Source organism: Bombina bombina, chromosome 1 (assembly GCF_027579735.1).
Source record: "Bombina bombina isolate aBomBom1 chromosome 1, aBomBom1.pri, whole genome shotgun sequence".
Lineage (NCBI taxonomy): Eukaryota > Metazoa > Chordata > Amphibia > Anura > Bombinatoridae > Bombina > Bombina bombina.
The window spans coordinates 292,558,603-292,579,540 of record NC_069499.1 but is presented as its reverse complement, the minus strand read 5'-3'; the positions used below and the strand labels follow the sequence as shown (position 1 = coordinate 292,579,540).

Genomic DNA, 20,938 nt, shown 5'->3' with positions numbered 1-20,938 from the left:
CACTGAGGTTTCAGTTTTGCACAGTAAGGCGCGTGCTAAACAAAGAAGGTTTCCATGCCAGAACTCTGAGACGTACACCACTACCTACCCAAAAGCACAAGAAAAGTCTGCTCCAATATGCTCAAAATCATATAAATAAGCCACAGAAGTTTTGGGATTCTGTTCTGTGGAGTGATGGAAAAAAACTGGAACTTTTTGGTCCGATAAATGAGCGGTATGACTAGAGGAAGAAGAATGAAGCATACACTGAAAATAACACTCTGCCTACAGTTAAGCATGGTGGTGGCTCAGTGATGTTTTGGGGCTGCTTTGCATTCTCTGGCTCTGGAAACCTGCAGTGTGTTGAAGGCAAGATGGATTCATTGAAGTATCAGGAAATCCTAGGAGACAACGTCATGCCGTCTGTGAGGAAGCTGAAGCTTGGGCTTCAATGGACCTTCCAACAGGACAATGATCCCAAGCATACCTCAAATTCCACCAAGGCTTGGTCGCAGAAGAAGTCCTGGAAGATTCTACAGTGGCCCTCACAGTTACCACCCCATAGAAAATCTCTGGTGGGATTTAAAGAAGGTGGTTTCATCACGGAAACCCAAGAATATTACTGAACTGGAGGCCTTTGCAGCAGGTCATAACAGCAAAAGGGTGCTCTACTACAGATGCTTGCCATGAAGGGGTTGAATAATTTTGAGATAGCAGAATTCATTAGTTGCATTTATTTAGATTTATTTATTTATGTAATGTTAGGTTTTTTATTTTAATTGTAACTTAGTATTTTTTTTATTTGATGTAATTGGGGTTAATTTAGGGGGTGTTAGGTTAGGGGGCTTAGTAATTAAATTACACCTAGATTACGAGTTGTGCGTTCGTGTTTTAACACTGAGAAAATGGTAATTTTAACGTTAAAACAGCACGCGCTGCCATTACGAGTTTTGCGGTGAGGCTAAAAAACCAGCCTAAAACGTCAAGATCCGTAATGCCATCTAAAAGCAGTAGTTATGAATTTTACGCTACAAATCTGTAACATAAAACTCATAACTTAACTGCTACAAAGTACACTAAACACCCATAAACTACCTATTAACCCCTAAACCGAGGCCCTCCCGCATCGCAAATACTTTATTAAAGTTATTAACCCCTAATCTGCCGGTCCTGACATCGCCACCACTAAAAATAATTATTAACCCCTATTCTGCCGCTCTCCACATCGTCACCACTATAATAAAGTTATTAACCCCTAAACCGCCGCCCTCCCGCATCACAATCACTATTTAAATATTATTAACCCGTAATCTTCCATCCGCCCACATCGCCCCCACTGTACTTTTAAGACCTACACCGCCGCCACTATAATAAACCTATTAACACCTAAACTGCAAGCCCCCCACAACAAAATATACTAAAGTAAACTATTAACCCCTAAACTGCAAGCCCCCCACATCGCAATAAACTAAATTAAACTAGTAACCCCTAAGCCTAAGCTTAACTCTAACCCTAACGTAACCCTACCACCCCCTAACTTTATATTAAATTTACAATTTCCCTAACTTAAATTAAATCTTAACTGTCAAATTAAAAGAACTAAGTTTAAACTAACAATTAAACTAATATAATTAATAAACTAAAATTAAACTAACTACCAATTAAATAAAACTAAACTACACATTAAAAAATCCTAACACTACTAGAAAAATTACAAAATATCTGATCACAAAAAAATAAAAAAGACTAAATTACGAAAAATAACAAACAAAATGATCAAAAATAAAAAAGAATTACACCTAATCTATCAAAATAAAAAAGCACACCCAAAATAAAAAAAACCCTAGCCTAGAATAAACTTTTGTGGGGCATTGCCCCAAAGATATCAGCTCTTTTCCCTGGAAAAAAAAATACAAAGACCCCCACCAACAGTAAAACCCACCACCCAACCAACCCCCAAAATAAAAAACCTAATTCTAAAAAAAACCTAATCTACCCATTGCCCTGAAAAGAGCATTTGTATGGGCATTGCCCTTAAAAGGGAATTTAGCTCTTTTGCTACCCAAACCCTAATCTAAAAAAAAACCCACCCAAAAAACCCTTAAAAAAACCTAACACTAACCCCCGACGATCCACTTACAGTTTTTGAAGTCCCGCTTGAACGATCTTCATCCATGAGGCGAGAAGTCTTCATCCAGGCGGCCTCTTCTATCTTCATCCAGCTGGCGAGAAGTCTTCATCCAGGCGGCATCTTCTATCTTGATCCCAGCGGTGCGGAGCGGGTCCATCCTAAAGACATCCAGCGTGGAGTATCCTCTTCATATGGGCTCCGCCGTACACTGAATCTTCAATGCAAGGTACGCAATTTAATTGTAATGGTAGTTTTTTTTTTATTTTTTATCATTTTAATGTTTTTTATTTTTTGTAATAGTGTAAGGCAACTTAGGTTTTATTTGACAGGTAAGTTTGCATTTATTTTAACTAGGTAGTTAGTAAATAGTTAATAACTATTTACTAACTAGTCTACCTAGTTAAAATAAATACAAACTTACCTGTGAACTAAAAATAAAACCTAAGCTAGCTACAATATAACTATTAGTTATATTGTAGCTAGCTTAGGTTTTATTTCACAGGTAAGTATGTATTTAGTTTTGAATAGGTATTATTTACTTAATAATTGTAAGTTTATTTTAACTATATTTTATTTATGTTAAAGTTAGGGGGAGTTAGGGTTATGTTAGGGTTAGGGTTAGGTTAAGGGGTTTATATAGTTGAATTTAGGTTGTTGCGATGTGGGGGGCTGGCGGTTTAGGGGTTAATAGGTTTATTTAGTGGTGATGTGGGAGGCCAGAGATTTAGGGGTTAATAGCTTTATTTAGCTGCGTTATGGAGCTTTTCATTCCGCGATTGCAGGTGTTAGACTTTTTTCTGACCCGCTCTCCCTATTGATGTCTATTGGGAAAGCCTGCATGAGCACGTCAAAACAGCGCTTGAATTGTGTGCGGTATGGAGCTGAAAAAAGCACCATATCGCACGCACAAGCCAGGTTTTTCAAAACTTGTAATGGCTGTGCTATAGGGGGTTAAATAACGCAACTTTTGTTGCGTTCGTTAATTTGCCTATAGCTTGCATAACTCATAATCTAGCTGTTAGTTATTTGTGTTGTGGGGGGTTGGCGGTTTAGGAGTTTATAGGTTAATTGGGTTTAATGCAATGTGGGGGGCTGGCGGTTTAGGGGTTAATAGTGTAACTAGGTTTATTGCGTTGTGGGGGAATGGCGGTTTAGGGGTTAATAGGTTAATTAGATACTTTGCAATGTGGGGGGTTGGCGGATTAGGGGTTTATACATTTATTAGTTAGATTGCGATGTGGCTGAATGGCAGATTAGGGGTTAATAGTTTAATTAGTTATATTGCGTTGTGGGGGGTTGGTCGTTTAGGGGTTAATACTTTTTATTATTAGTTGCGATGTGCGGTGATGGCGGATATAGGGGTTTTGACGTGTCAGGTTTATTTTTGGCAGGCGGGTTAGACTGTTACTGCCGTAAGTCACTGGCGACTCCAGAAATGTGTATTAACGCAAATTTCTGGACATTGCCAGTTTATCCGACTTACGGCAGTATATGAACTGCCGGCGTGGTTTATGTGATTCCCCGATGTGCAAGGTGAAATTACAGGCGACGTGGGTTTCAGCAGTTATGCTGAAGCTTGCGCCGCATATGTAATCTCGTCCATTGTGTTTAGCTATTTCGATTGCTTTCTATTAGATTTGTTCATTGCAAACAGCTGTAAGTCTGTAAAGTTTGACAATATACCTGATTTGCAATGGGGGTTGAATAATTTTGATTACAACTAAATATATAATTATTTTTTTTTACTGTGATATTCCTTCTATATAACTCCTCTCCTTTTTTTTGTATATACATTTGGAACGCTAACAGTTACGCACAAGTGAAAAGGGCTTTATTGCAGATATTTGTGCAGGTCAGGTTTATCATTTGTATTACAAGTTGAAAGTAAACGCGATTGCTTGAGCGTAATTCAAGTTAACATACGTTGGGATAGCATGCCGTCAGTTTCACAACAAAAAAGTGCCACAAAACACATAAAAAATACATTAAAATGCACACTTACACTGATAATAACACTATCTGATAAAAAGGGCTAAAAAATATAAGGTCTCAGGTTTTAGAGAAAAAAAGACAGGCAAAGGGCTTTAACATAGAGATACATACATATACATATCTAAATATGTATGTAATATATATATATATATATATATATATATATATATATATATATATATATATATATATATATATATGTGTGTGTGTTTATATGTATTTACAGACATATATACAAATATAAACACATACATACTTATGTTTACATATATACGTCCATTGGAGCCCTTTGTAATTAAATAGGTGAAAACACAAAAAAGCATATTTATGCAATATTCATATTTCATAAAGTGGTATACTGGGTATTTACTGTAAACATATCACATTCAAATGTTCTGTGCATAGCAGAATATGTTCTATGCATTTTTAAATAGATATTCCTATATATATCTGTATATTTCTATAGAAAAAACCTTGGCCGAGCTGTGCTCACAAAAATTGACAAGAAGAAAAGTCCTGAAAGACAAATATGTATAACATGGTGTGATGTGGTTGTGCAACTGGCAGCAACCTAAGTATGGAGCCAAATAATGTAACACTGTAATACAATGCTTGGTGTCAGTAAAAAGACGATCTCTGAAGATATAGAAAAAGCCTTGCTCTCACCACTAGCATGGGCAGCTCCGCGTCACGTACTCAAGGGGAAGATCCAGCTCACCTCAAGATCCCTCCATCCACTGTCATCGCCTCCAAGGATGGCAAGTAAAATTTCCACAAGGTCCCCGGCTGCTGCTCTGACTGCCCGCACAACGTGAACGCTGCGTAGGGCAATGCAGTATACTCTTTCTGCCTCTTATAAATAAGAAACAAAATTTAATTAAAACGCAATATATATTATGAGTGGGTTTGATTACACCATAGATATGAGTGTACAATAGAAATGTGCAATAATAAAATACACATTTAAACAGTTCACATAGTTGGGAATTAAGGCAATTGAGTATTACCTAAAGACAGCAACTGACTATAGCACTGATTTTGTCAACTTTGTATTGGATGTCACACATTTTCTTTTGACACATTATTATAAAATTATTATAATTTATTTTAATTATTATTAATTATTTTATATTTGATGACAAATTTTATCTTCAGACACTGGGTACAGCCATGGGGGCAAGATTTGTCCCCTCTTACGCGAATTTGGTGATGGGCTGGTGGGAGACAACCCACGTGTTTGGAGACAATAATCCCTATTGTAACAAGATTAAATTATATTATCATTTCATAGACATTTAGATTTTTGTGTGGACTGGTGAGGTTGCTACAGTCAATGATGGTTTTCTGCACAACTGTCAGGTCAGCAGTCTTTCCCATGATTGTGATTCCTACTGAACCAGACTGAGAGACCATTTAAAGGCTCAGGAACCCTTTGCAGGTGTTATGGCTTAATTAGCTGATTAGAGTGGGACACTTTGATCTTAGAATATTGCACCTTTTCATCTCATTTTCTGAGATTGTGGATTTGGGGTTTTCATGAGCTGTAAGCCATAATCATCACAATTATGACAAAAATTGAACTATCTTGCTTTGCATGTAATGAGAACTATCTCATATATTAGTTTCACCTTTTAAGTTGCATTAGTGAAATAAATAAACTTTTGCACGATATTCTAATTTTTCGAGTTTCACCTGTGTGTGTGTGTATATATATATATATATATATATATATATATATATATATATATATATATATATATATATATATATATATATATATATATTCTCAGCATCTGATATTTGATGAGGCATTTGATTCTATTAGAATCACAAGTAACACTTGGGGCAACACTAACAGGCAATAGCTTGTAGGACAGGATACTGTTTGATTTTATTATTGCACATTTCTATATTACACATGTATGTATCGTGTAATCAAACCAACTTATAATATATATTGCATTTTAATTTAATTTTTTATCTTATTAATAAGAGGCAGAAAGAGTACATTAATATAGTAATTTGACATCCATTTTTGAGCCATCCTGGTTTCTTATGTGGTAAATGTAAATAGCAATGATTTTCACCTAACATTGGTGGTGTGTTGATTGCAGACAGATGTAGTTGTATTAGAAGTTGGTATACCATTAGTATGATGTTAATCACAATGTATAAGTATTATCAAGGAAGGGGTTAATTATGGCTTACAAGCAGGTGAATCATGTGATAAGGCAATTGCCAATGAAACAACAGCTAATGGTTAAAATTTTAGACCGGTTTTAATTTTGGTCATGTCTATGACTAAGGCCTTGAGCCGAAACATGTCAGACAAGCCAGTGCCGTTGCTGTTTTAAATTTGTGCCAATAAACTTTTTTGCTTTCACATGAAGGTTGTGCCGGCATTTACCTTTTCTTCAAAATGTATATTTCTATATCTATATACTGTATTTAGGTATAGATATATCTTGTAACAAAATACCATCATTTATATATATAGAAACATGTATTTAAGAATAAATAGAACATATTCTGCTATGTGAAGAACATTGGAATGAGAAATATTCATATTTTCATTTCGGGTTAGCGCACTTTAGAATATGCGATCGGGTATGAGCGCGAGTAGTTCACATGTGCAATGTCGGGTTAGTGCTTGTGCAAACAGTTCACTTTCAATTTATAATACGAGCGCTACCCAATGCATGCGGATTAAGTGTGTCTGCGGGAGCATTAAATAGCACTCCACTTCTAATTTGGCCCATAATCTTTTTACTCTTCCTCCTTATACCATTCTGTTATTTGTTTTTCAGGTATGATGGTTGATGCCCGTAGGAACATACGGACTAATGTCTGCAAGTGGTGTGACAGTTCCCAACCAGTGTGTGATGGGGGCATTTGCCTCACTAACTGCTCTCTGAGCTCTTACTGTGAGGATCCTGAGGAAATTTGTGTCTCTATCTGGTAAGAGTTTTGTTTTGTAACCAGGAATCAGTGGGGGTCAATAGACTATTGGCTGTATTGTGCCAGGATATTCCAGAGAAAAGTAAACTCACATTATGATATAAATAGATGTCCCGTGGCATTGAAAAAAAATATTTTTGCGTGTATTTAACATTATATATTATTAACATTATATATTATTTCTAGATTGGTGAAATGGAAAATTTACCATCTCTTCCACAATATGCTGGTTTACATGTATGCTTTCTGTACTGAGTTACTAATTAAAAAGACACAGAAACACAGAAACAGGGCTGTATTATGACTTTTGTAGGCCCTACAGACTTTTGCTATCGCTGACTCATTTCTTCATTAAAAAAAATACTAGTACAAAACCAGAAAAGGTTTTCTGAATAGCTTGCATTTTATAATATTTGTATATTTGCCAATGTTCTACATGTTTTATGTTCAATGTTTTAAATTAATGAAAGCCCTAACCCTTCATATTTGCTCCTCAAGATTATTTAAAAAAAAAAAATGTGATAAGCAATGAGCTAAACATTGCTCTAAATACAGGTATTATGGTTTTCAGGAAGCAAGATAATTACAGTGTGAAGGTCAGCTCTCTTTGTCACCATCCACAACTGCTGGTAGAGAGCATCCAGGTGACCAGCTTCAACTCAAGCATGTGTCTAATGAAGGCAGTTCCCTCTGAAACCTTTCAGCTGTACGTCTGTGGTTGCATTCATGAGCCCGAGTGCAATGACAAACTCATCTTCCACAACCAAACCAACGGTGAGAAAAGATTAAATAAATTACCAGTTTGCTTTAGAGAGCAGCAATCTCACTCAGACACCACTTAAAATGCACAGCAGAAAGTGACTGTTCATTGTCAATGTGCCATGCTGCCCATAACTTTGGCTCATTCACTTTAAATATGTTTCCAACAGCTAAAGGACTCTCTAGTCCTTTGTAATACAATAAAACTGATTCACAAGAGAGATATAATACTATAACATGCAATAAACCAGCTTCAGAGGCATGGCAGCCATGAGTCTAATTAGGTGCTTCATATCTGTTTCACTATTTTAAACCTATCACCTGCCTTAAACTTAGAAGAAAACTGTTACACAATACCCCCCAACCCACAAAATTACTCATTCAGTAATAATGGCAACTTACATCTGTGAGTTCGCCTTATTAGCTGTAAGAAATTCACAGAATTCTACAAAACAAATAGCCACAATCAGCTTCAAAGAATTACTGGAACCACTGGTACTTGATATGTGCTGCAAGCCAGGTGTTGCAAGTGGATGGAATATTTAGTGGAGTAAGATGTCTGATAAACTCAATACGGCAGAAGAGTAGTCAAACACAATGCTAGGGTCAGGAACCAGAACGAGACGCAGAAACCAAGCAACAAAGCTAAATGGGTAAGCAAGAGGAGACAGGGGAACAGTTCCAAGGATTGGTAGCACAGTAAGCAGTACAAATCAGGCAATAGGTTAGTAGGGCAGGTGAATAGCAAGGTGCAGATATCACACCAGGGTTATAACAGGAAATCCATGGGAACAGGAATGCTGGGAACTTCATAATTGAATTACCAAGCTAAATAAAACCACACTCAATGCGAGACATAAAAATGGGACCTATCAGTAAAAAACATCTGTTTGTTCTGGGCTTGGATCAACATCTTCCATTAAAACTGAAAATTTTTAGACAAATTGATTTGTCTCTGGTTCAGATCGAGGACAGGTGACAAATTGTCACGCTCGGCTGTGCATGTTTGGGGTTATGGAGTATCTGGAATACTGAAAGGGGCCACCGGTATGTGCTTCTTTATGGAATTACCCCTTCTAGGCATGGTTTAGTAACAGACAAGTAAGTTTATTGTACTGGAACAGGAGACTTGGAGGCTGGGAACAGGATAGGTGAACAGATGTGCCCACACCAGAACTGGAGTCTGAGGTAATGCCCACGATAGGGCCAGGAACATGAGTGCCCACTGTAAGGCCAGGAATGAAATGCCAACTTAGCCCAAAGACAGAAATGTCCACTGGAGCCAGAGACAGGAGTTGCCCACTGGAGGCTGAGACAGGAGATGCCCACTGGAGGCTGAGACAGGAGGCCGACACAGGAGGTGTCCACTGGAGGCCGACACAGGAGGTGTCCACTGGAGGCCGACACAGGAGGTGTCCACTGGAGGCCGACACAGGAGGTGTCCACTGGAGGCCGACACAGGAGGTGTCCACTGGAGGCCGACACAGGAGGTGTCCACTGGAGGCCGACACAGGAGGTGTCCACTGGAGGCCGACACAGGAGGTGTCCACTGGAGGCCGACACAGGATGTGTCCACTGGAGGCCGACACAGGATGTGTCCACTGGAGGCCGACACCGGATGTGTCCACTGGAGGCCGACACAGGATGTGTCCACTGGAGGCTGACACAGGAGGTGCCCACTGGAGACCGACACAGGAGGTGCCCACTGGAGACCGACACAGGAGGTGCCCACTTGAGACCAGGACAGAAGCAGGACACAGATGCTTGGCAGGGCCCATTGCAGGGCTTGGGCTCAGGAGCTAGATGCAAGAACTTGACAGAGATACTGGCACTTGGCAGATATCCATTGTAGAGCTAGTACAGGAACTTGGCAAAGACTATCTGCATGGCTTGGACACAGTAGCTGGAGACAGGCACTTGACAGAAACCCTCTACAGAGCTTGGCACAGGTGCAGGATACTGGAAATTGACAGAGTTTGAATGCAGAAGCAGGTGACTTGTACTTTGCAGATATGCTTTGAGCACTTGGGTAGATGCGCTGCATATAGGAACTTGGCAACCACCCTCTGTAGGATTAGGCACTGAGACAGGGTACCAGTGATTGACAAGCATCCTCTGCAGAACTATGATACAGGAACAGGATACCAGAGAAGCAGGATGATGCCACAGGAAGCAGAGACAGGCTGGTATAGACAGAATAGTCAGGAGACAAGCCAAGGGTCAGATACCTGAGCGCAGTCAGAACATTAAGCAAATTGAAGCAGAATCCGATAGAATAGTTAGGGTACAAGGGCAAGTTCAGAAAACAGAGAAGCAGTCCAAAGCCCTCTGGTGGAGCAGGAACAAAGAAACCGGCTGTGAATCAAGAGTCCTAGGTTCAAATCTAGGCACGACTGTGACACACATCTAATAGGTCTGGAAGAGCAACAGGATGAAAGCCATATGTTGCTAGGAATTGAGACATCCTGATGAAAGGTTGAACCTGATTATTGTATTATTGTATTGAAACTCTGTAAAGTTAGCTAATTGTCCTGCAGATATGAGCAAAAACATCAAAGGTAAATTCTGATGTGAAATTTTGAAAAGTGTTTCCAAAATTGAGAAATAAACTGTAAACCTCTATAAGACAGGAGATTTTGTAGCAGGCAAACTAAAAACCTTTAAAAATAAAAAAGCAGCTCTTACTGGCAGAAGGAAGGCCCACCACAGGGATAAGATGATAGATAAAAAATGATTCAGATCGAGCGCCAAGGGTATACCTCGAGCTAGTATACAAAGACCTCCTAGCTGGTCTAAATATATATGATTCAGGTGATGTGTAGTATACAGCGCCGAAGGCAGAGGTATTTGTGGTATATAGGGATGTAGGCCACTCTTAGGTGAGATGAGAAAAGGGTCTGATTTATTACATGCAAATAAGCTTAAAATAGGATACAAAGATGAATTTAAAAATCATAAAATAAAAAATAAAAATGATGTAAATGTATCTTAGACAGTATATATCATTGACAATGTATAAACAAAAATGAAGAAACCAAACAGGGATGCAGATTGGGGAATGTTATCCCATAAAAATTGTGATTAAAGTCCAACAAAGGTGAAAATCCAGCATAAAAAGATCCAGCACAAGAAAAGTCAATGTCAAATGTCAATCAATCCTCAAAAGGTTGTGTAGTGTTCATGTGCAATTCCAAATATTGATGGTGATATTGCAAAAGATCGTAAAAACTAAGCTGTGTGAGATAAAAAAGTGACTTGGTGAAAAAAGAAAATTGTGTACACAAAAGTAATAAAAAGTAGGTTCACATATAAAAACAAAAACAAATCCAAAAGCAAAAACCAAGTGATGGTGCACTCCAATAGGTCCTGTGGTGCTCTGGTTTCTTATTAAAAAACGATTGCAAAAATATTAAAAGATCCTAGAAAAAACAGATAAAAAACATAGTGTAGATGTACAAAAGATATAAAATTAAATAGAAATATGCTTACCAAGTGTCAACGCGTTTCAGCCTCAATAAGGCCTTTTTCAAGACAGTAATGAATGTAACATTAACTGGCCTTTTATATGGTAAGCTCTATTGTGTTTGGGCGCCAAAAATATCAGGGGCCACCCACTTCCTGATGCAATGTATTATGGGTAACAGATATTCCAAAGCTGGTTGAAATTGATAATATGTATACATATGTGGATGATAATTCAATATATATAGCACTTTGTATAAACCCAAGGTTTATATATTCAATCACTATAAAACGTTATAAACATTATATACATAACACTTCCGGTTTAGAAGTACTTCTGGTTTTGGCACTTCTAAGGAAACCCATAGTTATATAAACATAAGCCATATATCCACATTAACTCCATAGTTTGCTTCAAAAAGAAAACATTTTGGATGTGGTTAATTGTAATTTAGTTGAAAGACGCAAAACCGGAAGTGGGCATTACTTCACTTCCGGTATCGGTCATTTACCCATTATAATATCGGCTTTCATGGAGACGAACAGGGGAACAAATTAAGTGATATTTCACAGCTTAAACTCATAGCTGTAAATTGGATAGAAGATAAGATGTCTTTCCCAAAGCATTAGAGATAACAACATTGTTGGAAATAACGAAAACCGGAAGTGAACGTTGTGTCACTTCCGGTATCGATCTTTTACATTTTTTACGGCATCAGACTCTTGTAAAGGGGTAAGGAGGGTAGTGGGATAAAGTAATATCTCCATATTATAGTTTCTGGGCTATAAGGTATGTAAAGAGCTATTTACCAATATTAAAAAGCGGAAGTTGACATGACGTCACTTCCGGTTTAAATGAGGTTTTTTTTATTACTTTTGTGTACACAATTTTCTTTTTTCACCAAGTCACTTTTTTTATCTGACACAGCTTAGTTTTTACGATCTTTTGCAATATCACCATCAATATTTGGAATTGCACATGAACACTACACAACCTTTTGAGGATTGATTGACATTTGACATTGACTTTTCTTGTGCTGGATCTTTTTTCAAATACTTTTTTTTAAGAATCTCAATGGTAAAGAATAAATTGTACAGCATTGCATATTGGAAGTTACAAAACATATACAATTTATATGATATTCACATGAACTGAAAGAGAGTATTTCCAATGCATATTAGCTCATACCATGAATTCTAGTTTTTAACTTAACTTAATTACTAGTTTGAACCATATAACATAAAAGTCTCATTGTTCAATAATATAAAAATAAAGTTACTGTTACTAAGGAAGTCAGATTAAAGTATAGGTAGTCGTTGAGCCATAGGTAGGGTAGAGGCCTATTTTACTAAATTTTTAATGTATTGTTCCCATGTAATCTGTAGTTCTATGAAGTTGTCTCGCTTGTTTGAAGTGTAAGAGCTAAACTCCTCTAATTCGATTAATTCCGTAACTTTGTTTTGCCACATTTTGAGTGAGGGAATCTCTGGGGATTTCCAATTCTGTGCTACCAAGACTTTAACACTATTTATCATGCTTCTCAAAAGGGGTCTAAAATGAGGTTGGGGGAGTTTGGTAGATTTGTTATGCAGCCACACCAAAGGATCCAGTGGGAGGATTATGCCGAAAATACCTTCTATTTCTGCTATTATATTTCTCCATAAGGTGTTTAGTTGGGAGCACCACCACCACATATGACCCATACCACTACCCACATGACCGCATCTCCAACATACATTACTAGTTTTAGGGAACAATTTGTGTAGTCTCCTGGGAGTCAAGTACCAGGAATGTAACATTTTAAGGTTCAATTCTTTTATTCTAGATTATGAGGAACTGGCTTTTATGTTTTGAAAGATATTGATTGCTGTAGCAGGCGTAATTGTTAACCCTAGTTCCTTTTCCCATGTCCCTATCGAGCGTATCAGATCACCTGGTGGAGGCTGTGTGAGAATTCTATATATGCAGGAGAGGCCATGTTTAAGTGGAGGGGTGAGGAAAATACTTTCTCTAGCAAAGTCAAGGGTCTAGTCATGTTTAGGTAATGTTTGTGAGTTGTCACATATTGATGTACCCTTCTGTATGAGACCCAGTTGGCGGCCCAAGAGTGACCTCTCTCCACCAACTGGTCTTGAGTGCAAAACTGCTCATTTGTGGTAAGATGAGTCATTAAAGTCTCTTCTACAACATCCCCCGCAGCCCATTCTCTGGCAAGAGATAGTAAGGAGAATTCACTGTTGTGGATGAGGGACGTCAGGGGACCAGGGCAGGAAGACAAATATGGGTTCACTCTATTAACATGTTCCCATATTTTAAGGGTTTCCTGCGTGAATGGATTGGTGACCTGATAATGGGCCGCACGTGAGCTGTACTTCCAGCAGACGGAAGGAAGGTGAACTTCACGGTTGAGACTCTCCTTTAACAATATCCATCTTTTGTGTGATCTATGTATTCTCCAGTCTAATATTCTCTGTAGGAATATAGATCTACGATAACTTTCAATGTCTGGTACTCCCAGTCCTCCTTGGGTTATAGGGCGGGCCATTATGTGTTTGTTAATCCTAGGGGGTCGCCTATTCCAAATGAACGACCTAAATAGTCGCTGCATCTGGAGAGTGTAATTATTAGGTATAGGTATGGGTAGAGTATACATAATATAAAGCAGATGGGGGAAAGCATTCATTTTAACTGTATGGATTCTGCCAAGCCAAGAAAGGTTCTTTCTTGTCCATGAGGAGAGGTCTCTCGTCAGGGCTGTTTTAATTGAAATATAATTTACATTAAAAAGTGTATTTATATTATCAGTGAGATGCACTCCCAGATATTTCAATGGGCCATTGCACCATTTAAATGCACATCTATCAGTTATCAATGACTCTGTCTGAGAGTCCAGAGCAACCCCCAACATTTCCGATTTAGTTTATTTTATTTTGAAATTTGTTAGTGTGTAGAATGATTCCAGTTCACTCAGTAATGGTGGGATAGATTCAAGGGGGTCAATTAATGAAAACAGGATGTCATCTGCGAATAGTGACAATTTGTATACCTCCACCTCTATGCAAAAACCCCGTATTTGTCCATTCAGTCTGATTTTAGCTGCTAAGGCCTCACTCAGGCATGTAAACAGTAGGGGCGACAAGGGACAACCCTGTCTTGTTCCGTTTGATATTTGTAGGGGTTTCGATATAATACCATTAAGAGATATGTATACGCTTGGTTTGTTGTATAGGGCAAAAATTTTATGTAAGGTTTTTTCTCCAAACCCAAACGAGCCAAGTACGGCTCTCAGAAAAGGCCATCCGACACGGTCAAAGGCCTTCTCCGCATCCATAGATAGCCAAACCAAAGGGATATTTAGTGATCACGCATGCCGCATCAGGTGTAGGTTTCGCACCGTGTTGTCTTTGGCTTCCCTAAAAGGGACGAATCCCACCTGATCGGGGTGTATAATTTGGGGTAATATTCTATTTAGACGGTTCGCCAGGATTTTTGCGTAAATTTTAATGTCCACGTTTAATAACGAAATTGGTCTATAATTTGGGATGTGTAAAGGGGATTTATTTGGTTTTGGGATTAGTTATTCTTGCTCGTAGGGCTATTGGGGGGAATGCACAGTCTTTGTCAATGGTGTGAAAGTATCGTAAGAGATAGGGGGTTAGAATGTCACGAAATGTAACATAATATTCATTACCAAAGCCGTCAGGGCCTGGAGCTTTCCCTCCTTTTAAGGATTTAGTTGCCCCCACTATCTCAGTTGCTGTAAATGGTGCGTCCATGTCATCCCTCTGCTCTGGAGTAATTCTAGGGAGAGCCAACTGTGACAAATAGGATTGTATGGCGCTCTCTGTCGGTGTTGTGCAATGTTGGCTTAAATTATATAGTGATTCATAGTACTGTCTAAAATTTTCAGCTATGTCGGTTGAGGTGTACCAGTCCTTGCCTTTATCATCTTTAATGTGGGATATATATCTATTGAGGGTCTTTTTTCCTAAGCTGTCTAGCTAGCATCTTTCCTTGTTTATTTCTGCCCTCATAGAACTTCTTTCTAAGGAATATAGCATTTCTTTTAGCGTCAGTCCCAAAGTAATAAGTAAGCTGTTGTCTCTTGAGTTCGAGACTATCTAATAAAGAGCGGTCTTTGGGGTGGGCCTTGTGTATTTCCTGTAATTTGTTTAAGTCAGATAACAGTGATGATAGATAAATATTGTTTTGTTTGATTTTAGCAGCTTTCAAGGCTATTAACTCGCCTCGCATATAGCATTTGTGTGCATTCCGTAAGTGTTGGGGATTAATGTTAGTGGTGTCATTCAGTTTAAAGTATTCCTCCAGTTTGTTAGTAACTTGGATACGGATCAATGGATCCTGTAGCAGGGTCTCGTCTAGTCTCCAGGTGCGCTGCCAATGAGTGTGTGACGGGAAATTTAATGTGCAACTAATCATGGTGTGGTCTGACCATGTGATGGGGTATATGTTTGTATCAGAGACCTGGGCAAGGGTTATATGGGCAAGGGTTGTAACATCTATCATTAGGTAATCTATCCTAGAATAATGTCGATGTCGGTACGAGTAGAATGTATAGTCCTTAACATTCGGATGACCTAACCGCCATGCATCATGAACTGCTAGTGAGGTGACATATGTTTTTACCTTTTGAAAGACTTTATTAGGGGTTGATGAAGTACCAGTGGAACAATCCAGGAAGTGATCCAGGGCTATATTAAAATCGCCCCCAACCACCAAGCTACCTCTGGCTGTTTCTAGGATTCTTTTACATATGTGTTGGAAAAATCGAGGGGAATCAACGCTAGGTGCATATACATTGACTAGGGTAATGCGTCTGTGGTGAAGGGTCCTGGAAAGAATCAGGTATCTCCCTTCCTTGTCTCTAATAACCGAGTCAACTTTAAAGGGGACATTTTTATTAACCAGTATACATACACCGTTATGTTTGGTGTTTTTTGAGGCAAAATATGCAGGGCCAAATTTCAAAAAGGAAGTTTTAGGTTCATGACCTCTCCTAAAGTGGGTCTCCTGAAGCATTACCACATCACTTCGTATTCTCTTGTAATCCCTAATAGCTATGGACCTTTTCTGTGGGATGTTGAGTCCCTTAACATTATGTGACACAATTTTAAGAGTAGCATTATCAAACGTCATCATGGGGTGTAGGTGCATAACTCTCGCTTGGGAATATGGTATAATAGCAAACAGAACTATATGCCTTTAGCACAGATTGACAATTGAACATATGAGACATTATAAACACATGAGAAAAAACAATAACATAAGGAAACTGTAATGAACTTTTTTTAGAACTTAGTGTATCTCCAGAACTATACACCATCATTGGGGGGAAGTGGTGCCGTATTTTTGCTCTGGTTAGTAAGATTTATGTTATAATGAAGAACAGTGGAGAAACCATTCGTAAGAAACCTGGCCAAGGTTTTGAAACTATATAACTTGTCATTTTAGCCAGAGAGCCCCATGTAATTTAATCGGGCAACTATGAATATTGGAATCTAATCTGAAGGGCATCACCTTATGTGATTTTAACTATAAGATAGTCAGTAATGGAATCATGAAGTACTGCAGTGGTTTATGAGCGGAAGTACAAAACATTAATCTTTAAAGCAGCAAATATGTTACACTAAACCATGATTTACATATTGGTCAGTATAGCAGTCTTTCCCAGTCTACATGTCCCTTTGTCTCCTCAAGGGGGGCTGTAACAGATCAGCAAAACAGACAGTGAAATAAAGCATATTATCAGGACTAAGGTCTAACCTGAAGGGCATAGCCTGTATATAGATTTAACTGTAAGGTAGACAATAATAAAGTCATGAAGTACTGCAAAAGTTTAAGAATAAAAGTGCAAAACATTAATCTTTAAGACAACATAAATATTAAACTAAACCATGATTTACATATTGGTCAGTATAACCATCTTACCCAACCTTCATGTCCATTTGTCCTCTCGAGGGGGACCGTGACAGATCAGCATTGCAGGCAATGAAATAAATCATAATATCAGGATTAATTTTTAGATCTCAGATATTCCTGTCATGAACAGTTAGCTGGGTTAGTGAGCAGTCTCTGAGGGAGGAAGGTCTGTCTTTCTTCTCTTGTGTTGCGATCGGGTCCATTGGGAGCGCTGTTCTTTAGGGATGTCCGGGTTAGTAATCTTTAGTCGGGAAAGTGTATCCAGCACGTTGTCCTCAGGGGGAAGAATGTTGATGTTTAGTGTTTTAGAGAAATTGTCCAAGTCTTGAAAACTCTTGTAAGTGGCTTGGGCCCCATTATGAGTAGCTATTAAGCTAAAGGGGAAACCCAGCGGTAGCAGATGTTATTTTCTTAAAGAGCTTTGGTAATAACTCTCACCTCCCTTCTTCTCTGGATTGTTTGTGGGCATAAGTCCTGGAAAATTTGTATGGAGTGAGCTCTGAATGAAAGCTCTCGTTACCCTTGCAGCATGCCACAATTCTTCCTTAGTGGTGTAGCGGAGGAGCTTCAGAATCACGTCTCTTGGAGGTGCAGGAGGTTTTGAGGGAGGCCTGAGAGCCCTGTGAATTCTCTCAATATCTTCGGTTTGTAGTACAGGGGATCTCGGTAGTAGAAAGGCAAAGAGGTCTTTTAGATAGGATTTTAATTGATCCTGCTGGACCTCTTCGGGAATACCTCGAATCCTGAGGTTGTTACGTCTTCCGCAATTGTCTAAGTCCTCTAGCTTTTCCTGCAAATTCTGAACGATGGAGTCTTGTATAGACAATTGGGTTGTATTTGAACTGACTAGATTATTAAGTGCATCTTGTCCTTCTTCTAGATATTCAATGCGAGCACCCATATCCGTTAGATATTTTTTGAGGTCTCTCATCTCTTCTTTGATGAAAAACTTAAGGGAGGCAAAGTCAGATTTGGAAGGTAGGTCTGCCAGCTGAGAGCACAACAAGTGCAGCGTGTTATGATTTAAAGAAGAGGGTTCTGTTTGGGTGTTAGGAGGAGTATTATCTGTAAGGAGAGGTAGATCAGGTGAGGATGTCTCAGAAGTATGAAAGAACGCAGTCACTGAAGGTGTAGTCGCAGTTGTTTTATTCGGTTTGTCCATTTTCGGCCCCTTCAGTTGCGACATGTTAGTAGGTAATAACGTTCACAGAAATGACTTATGGTCTCCTCAGACCTCCCCACAACCAGGTTCTGGATCTCCTTTAGGCAACAATATCTTATGTTGAAAACCATGCAGCCAAACAGCCAGAGTTTATGAGCAAATAGATCTGTGAGCACAAATGCTGCAATGTATAAATGTTTTGGGTATGCCTGAGCGTAGAATGTTGCAAGGCCTGAAAGTTTATGTCTTGTGATGGGGTGAGCCAGACACCAGTTATGTCAGCCTCAAACAAAGCTCAGCAACAAACCTTATAGATTGCTCAACTATGATACTTTATTTCTCCTAGCTGAAATACAGTTATAAGCGTGTGTGTCGAATAAGACCCAGACCTCACCCAGTGCACATCACTCTCTCATGCGGCCGTGTACACGTGATTTAAAAGAACGCTATGTAACTTCCCAAAGACTCAGATCTTTCCTTTATTCATGTATGTGTGATTTATCTGGAGGTGTCTCAGACAGGTCGGACACAGTCACTTGCCCCTTTGTAGGCCGCGAGAAGTCATGGCGTCTTTGTATCTGGAGCAATTTAGCCTCCGTTTCCACCTATCGAGGTATATTCTATGTCAGAGTATTAAGCAATATCAGGCTCCGGTTATATGAGCAGACCAGGCAGTCATTTAAAGTGTATATGTTACCAAAGTTTGCGGGGTCGTTTCTCCCTCGTGTAGTCAAAGATAGCTGCTGTTACTGCTGCAGATCCTGTTTGCTCGTTAGGAGCTATTGCGGCAGACTCCTTGATGCTCTGTAAGGGGTCCGCTCCGGTTCGGGTGAGAATCTCAAGTGAGAGCAGATAGAATTTTCTCAAAATCGGTACCTCCAACTGTGCTTTATGTGTATTTCGAGCTACGGCAGCTACGGAGCTCAGCTAGAACGCAGCCATGTCCCAGCATGGCTTTTGGATCTTTTTATGCTGGATTTTCACCTTTGTTGGACTTTAATCACAATTTTTATGGGATTACATTCCCCAATCTGAATCCCTGTTTGGTTTCTCTAGTATTGTACTTGATGTGGATCCATATTCACCCTTCATTCTTGTTTATACATTGTCAATGATATATACTGTCTAAGATACATTTACATAATTTTTCTTTTTTCTTTTATGATTTTTAAATTCATCTTTGTATCCTATTTTAAGCTTATTTGCATGTAATAAATCAGACCCTTTTCGCATCCCACCTAAGAGTGGCCTACATCCCTATATACCACAAATACCTCTGCCTTCGGCGCTGTATACTACACATCACAGGGATAAAATGAGCCAGACTAGTCAGATGGTCCACTACCACAAAAATAGTTTCATAATTCTCAGAAGGAGGAGATCCACAATAAAATTCTATAGAGATGCTTGACCAAGGTCTCTCATGAATCTGCAAGGGAAGAAGATTGTCCACAGGAGCTGATGTAGAATGCTTCATCCTTGCAAATATTTCACAAGATAAAAAAAAAATGACAAAAAATCTTAGCTAAACCAGGCCCCCAGAAGGTCCAAAAATGACGTCTTTATAACTCCATGGCAGTAGAAAAGGGGTCATGATGAAACTGTAAAACTTACAAATGCATCTTAATAGGGATAAGAATCTTTTCCTTGTGGCATAACAATACACCTGAAGACGTTAAAGGCACAGGTGTCCAAAAAAAAAAAAGTAACTTGACTCTGGGTAAGTTGAGTGATAGGGACAGAAATACCTGAAAATTCCTGATGAAACATCTATAGAAATTGGCAAAAGCCAATAAACCTTTCTACTGCCTTCTTATTTGTAGGAACTGGTCGCTCTATAATTGTAGATACTTTCTTAGGGTCCATCACAATGTAAATATGGCATTTAATAGTGCTGAAAATTAGCTGGAACATTACACAGTCCAAAGGGCAAAACTAAATATTTAAAATCAAATTGTAAATTATCTTTATGATCAGTTCCCATGGTCACAGATACAGGTGCAGTCTGTTTTGAAATGAGACCTCACGTCATTGGACTGCCATAAGCAACAAGCAGACAAACAAGACTGGGCCAGAAGTGGCTCAGTAATTTTCTTTAAACTCGAATGCTAACAGCGCTCAAAGTAAAATATTAGTGTGGCCAAGGCACAATAACAATAGGACTTTGGATATCACAAACACATTAACTTCTTCTCAGCATAGGCTTCTATGAGACACGCTAAAGAAATATATATTAGTTATAGCTTTCGTGCTAACCCTACTGCACTAGATCAACTGTGCTAAAGCCGCAGGTGCGTTAGGAATACCTTTCATTCCTATATTCTTCACATAGAAGAAAATTTTCTTTTTCTTTTTAAACAGATATTTCTAAAATTATTTGATTATTTCTTTTGTAAAACATATATCTACAGTATATTAATATTTACAGATATATATATATATATATATATATATAATACACACAGTATACACACACACGTCTATATACTGTATGTGTATCAACGTGTTTATATGTGTTTAAATGTGTATATATGTAGGTATGTGTACACATACA

General features: G+C 38.6%; 1 protein-coding gene across 1 annotated transcript in view; it reads left to right on the top strand.

Annotated features, from left to right (window-relative positions):
* LOC128637395 (TGF-beta receptor type-2-like) overlaps positions 1–20,938 on the top strand; it is a 102,537-nt gene that overhangs the window by 25,506 nt on the left and 56,093 nt on the right. The window contains exons 2-3 of the mRNA XM_053689788.1: positions 6,910–7,060; positions 7,632–7,834. Coding sequence (XP_053545763.1) covers positions 6,910–7,060; positions 7,632–7,834 — 354 coding nt within the window. The remainder of the gene's footprint in view (positions 1–6,909; positions 7,061–7,631; positions 7,835–20,938) is intronic.